We start from the raw sequence: 4497 nt of genomic DNA on the forward strand, positions 1-4497 counted from the left end.
GGGTTTGGGACCAATTCCCAAAAGCCCTAGCCCTATAAATAGTTCAGATCCCAAGGTAAAGGGGCATTCAATTCATTCTCACCTACCTTCAACTATTCTGCTCTGCCTTCTCTCTACAAATCACTTCTCTCTCTAGCCAATACTTACTTAGGCATCGGAGGGAATATTCCTACGGGAATATTCTTGTTTTGCAGGTTGCAGGAAGATCGTGTCAGCGCATACTTGATACCTCCGAGGAAAGGGTGACACGTCAGCACCAACAAAGTTCCCACCGCCGTCTGTGGGGAGGTATAATATCATGGCGGAACCGCAATCTGAGGAACATAAGGATGATGCCAGAAGACGACCTACCACCAAAGTAGGGACATTTTCCATAAGGCAAGAAGTTGAGGTGCCTTTCGACGCATCAGCAAGCCAACTGGCCTCCGCAAGATCTCTACGGCGCATGTTACATGGTCTCCATCAGGACATTGCAGCCGGATGGCAGGAACAACTTCAACATACCTTTCAAAAAGAAATCACAAAGTCCTTCAACGAAGTCATCCCGGTGAAGGAGCAAGGCAAGACGGCCACACCAAAGGGGAATTAGACCGCAGGTGATATGGTAGGAGAAAGCGGCACACCCAAGGAAGCCCGTCCACAGAAGATACTAAGCTACCACATCAGGGAAGAATGCCCCAGGCGGCGGATGAACTCAGCACAACAAGGGTCCCTGTCCAAGCACCAAGGTCGTCCCTTCTCGTCCTATGCCACCATCATGCCTGCACCTAAAGAGTCCAATATAGAGCTTTCTTACAAGGAAACCTGCAATGGCACCACTGACCCCAGAATTCAGATAAAGCGAAGGCGGCCATCGTATAGTAGCTTGTTCGTTTACAACACCAATCTTGGGGACATTCTCCTGAAAGAAGGACCTGGTCTGGGGATTGAGCGACCGTCTCCAAGAAGGTTGTTATCCCACTTTTTGGACTAACGACATAACTGCACTAACGTTTGATCATGTCGTGTCAACCAGGTTCTGTCGTGTCGCAGGTAAACATCGTTCCAGGGAGATACGTCCGACGTAGCGTCGTATGACGAGGCATAGACGACGAAGGACAGGCGACAACGCGCAAGCAACAGAGACGCGTCATCTCTGAGCAGGCCGATAAAGATAAGTTAACCTAAAGCCCATGATGGGCAGCGCCGTCATGATAGCAGGAACGAGTCCAAGACATGCGCAAGAAACGTGGAGGTAGTTGAAGACCAAAGAGACGTGTGACAAAGATATCCCTATCTTTGTGGGATTCTCTCAACCAACTAGACCGTTGGAAATTTCCTATAAAAGGACGAAGACGAAGACAAGCGAGGAGGACGTTAACTCAAGCTCTCATACTCTCAAGCCATTTAAGCATTCATATTACTCTTGTATTCGTTCTTTAGTTTTTCTACGTTGATTTCTAGAATAATACATAAACAATCATATAGGAAACTTAGTGGATTGATAGCCTCATAGCTATCCGCGGTTTTTTACCTTATTCCTGGGTTTTCCGCGTCAACACTTCTCTGTGTCGTGTCTCTATTGTCTTCCTTTATTTGATTCTTGCTTAGTTAGTGTCGACCCAAGCCAAAGGTCGCCCCTAGACAAAATTTGGCATAAACAGTTTGGCGCCGTCTGTGGGGACATTAACTAGGTTTCACACAAAATCACCCTACACACCATGACTACTGAAGAGATGACGCTCGCAGAGATGAAAGCGGCCTACGAGAAGGCCCAAGCAGAGCTGGCCCAAGAAAGGGCCTCCATTGAAAACCTCCAGAAGGAGCTCGAATCTGTGAAAAGCACCAAGTATCAATCACGTTACAAGCCAGGTGCAAAACCGAAGAAGTTGATATTCGAGATGACCGACGACTCCGAGGACCTGACCGACGGCGAGGAGCCACAGGGGGAAGAGGATGAAGCAACACTGGATCCCGTCACCAAGCGCCTAAATAAGATGGAAAATCACATGAAGAAGCGATGCTCGTTGATGATGAAGCTGATGACCAAACTGCCAGGGGCACCCACGCCCGTGGAAACCGAACCGACCGATGGATATGCAGCGTCGCCGTTCTGTGAAGCGATTGCTAGGGTGACGGTACCACACCAGCTCCGACTCCCTACCTGGACCACCCTGTACGATGGAACGTCTGATCCATACAGACACGTCAACTTCTACAAGCAGCGAATGTGGCAGATCGGGATCCCCTACGACCTGGTCGAGCCGGTCATGTGCAAATCCTTCGGAGGAACCCTCGACGGAGCAGCCCTGGAATGGCTCATGAACATAACACCTGGATCCATCTTCTGCCTGTCCGACCTCATCAACGCCTTCTACCAACAATTCGCCAGCAGTCGCCAGTTGGAGAAACAAACAAGTGACCTCTATTGGTTGGTCCAAGGACCTACCGAGTCGGTACGCGATTATTTTAACCGTTTTAATTGTGAGAAAATTAGTATAAAAAACTGTGATGTGAGGACAGCCATCGAAGCATTCAAGAGAGGTCTCGTCCCCAACTCGGAGCTGTACCGGGAACTAACCAAATATCCCTGTGCAACCTTCGAAGAGGTCAGATCGAGGGCTACTGCCCAGATGCGGATTGAAGACGACGAGATTACACGAATGGCTTCTTAGCGACCAACAGGGGGCAGCAGCGACAGGAGGTCGTACACCCCAAGGAACAACAGCTGGAGACACCAACCATACAACCGCCAGAATCAAGTACAAAATGTCAATCAATATGATGATACTAACAGTGTTTACAGGAATGAACGGGTCGTTTATCTCCCCATCTCTGAGTATGGCTTCAACGTCGACATCGGAGGCGTGGTGAACGACCTTCAAAGTGTAGGTGGTACCGTCAGATGGCCTAAGAAGAGAGACATACCAGACTCTACGAAGGACATGAGCAGGTGGTGCGACTTCCACCGCGACAATGGCCACACAACCGAGGAATGCATCTCCCTCAAAAAGGAGGTAGCGTATCTACTGAAAAGAGGCCACCTGAAGGACCTACTGAGCGACAAAGGAAAGGAGACGTACAACAAGGATAGCAACTCCCAACCCAACCCAGCACCAAGCGGCGACCGACCGGCCCCGCCCACGTTCGAAAAAGTGGTAAACGTTATTTCTGGTGGTTCAGATATATGTGGACTAACTTCTTCTGCAGCTAAAAAAATCAACAGAGGCGAATCTGAAGCCGTCAAAGAGGGGCAGACAGAAGACGAAGTAGCACTCGACAAGTCATTAGCAGCGATGATAATAACCTTCGACGACTCAGATTCAACCGACACACAACAGGAACATCATGACGGTCTAGTCATATCGCTCCCAATAGGCAACGCTCTCATCAAAAGGATATTGATCGACAACGGCAGTTCAGCAAACGTATTGTTCCTAGAGGCTCTGCAAGAAATGGGACTAGACGAAAAGAGTATAATCAGAAGGTCGACAGTCCTAGTAGGATTCAGTGGAGAATCGCTACGAACAGTAGGAGAGATATCACTGCCTACATACGCAGAAGGTACTAATGTGTTGACCAAGTTCAACGTCGTCGACTGCCCATCAGCATACAACGTCATTTTGGGACGACCATGGATCCACAAAATGAAGGCGGTGCCGTCGACATACCACCAGTCAATCAAGTTCCCAACCAAATGGGGAGTCATGGAAATCAAAGGACAACAAAGGGACGCAAAGAAATGTTATGAAACGGCGCTGAAACCATCAAAGTCATCCATCTAGCAATTACAGCCAGGGTCGACGGTAGACGACCCCGACGACCAACAGATCGATGAGATAATACTAGATCAGATAAAGCCAGACCAAGTAGTAAGGATCGGAGCGTCGCTGCCTGACAACATCAAAAGTCAGATAGTGTTATTCCTAAGAGAAAACTCGGACTGCTTTGCTTGGTCGCACGAGGACATGACAGGAATCAGTCCGGACGTCATCACCCACAAACTCAATGTCGACCCCAACTTTAAGCCAGTGAAGCAGAAACGACGAAAATTCGCACCTGAGAGAAATAAAATCATAGACGAAGAGGTCCAAAAACTGATAGACTCCGGGAAAGTCAGAGAAGTCAAGTATCCAGATTGGTTAGCAAACGTCGTCGTCGTCAGTAAAAAGAATGGAAAGTGGAGAGTCTGTATCGATTTCATAGACATCAACAAAGCATGCCCTAAAGACCCATTCCCACTGCCGCACATCGACGCCCTGGTCGACGCCACTGCTGGACACGAGCTACTAACATTTATGGACGCCTACTCCGGATACAACCAGATCCTTATGCACCCAGACGACCAGGAGAAAACATCTTTTGTAACAGACAGAGGAATTTATTGTTATAAAGTCATGCCTTTTGGTCTTAAAAATGCAGGTGCGACGTACCAACGATTGGTCAACAAAATGTTCAAAGACCAACTTGGAGACACGATGGAGGTCTACATCGACGATATGCTCGTAAAATCAAGGA

At 48.4% G+C, this 4497-nt stretch overlaps 1 protein-coding gene across 1 annotated transcript; it reads left to right on the plus strand.

Annotated features, from left to right (window-relative positions):
* The first annotated feature begins 1700 nt into the window (after positions 1-1700).
* Positions 1701-3764, plus strand: LOC130469982 (uncharacterized). Its single transcript, XM_056839535.1, has 2 exons — positions 1701-2588; positions 2655-3764. Exons 1-2 carry the CDS (start codon positions 1701-1703, stop codon positions 3762-3764), a joined length of 1998 nt encoding a protein of 665 aa, XP_056695513.1.
* Positions 3765-4497: the final 733 nt, after the last annotated feature.

This window comes from Spinacia oleracea, chromosome 3, assembly GCF_020520425.1.
Source record: "Spinacia oleracea cultivar Varoflay chromosome 3, BTI_SOV_V1, whole genome shotgun sequence".
Classification (NCBI taxonomy): Eukaryota; Viridiplantae; Streptophyta; class Magnoliopsida; order Caryophyllales; family Amaranthaceae; genus Spinacia; species Spinacia oleracea.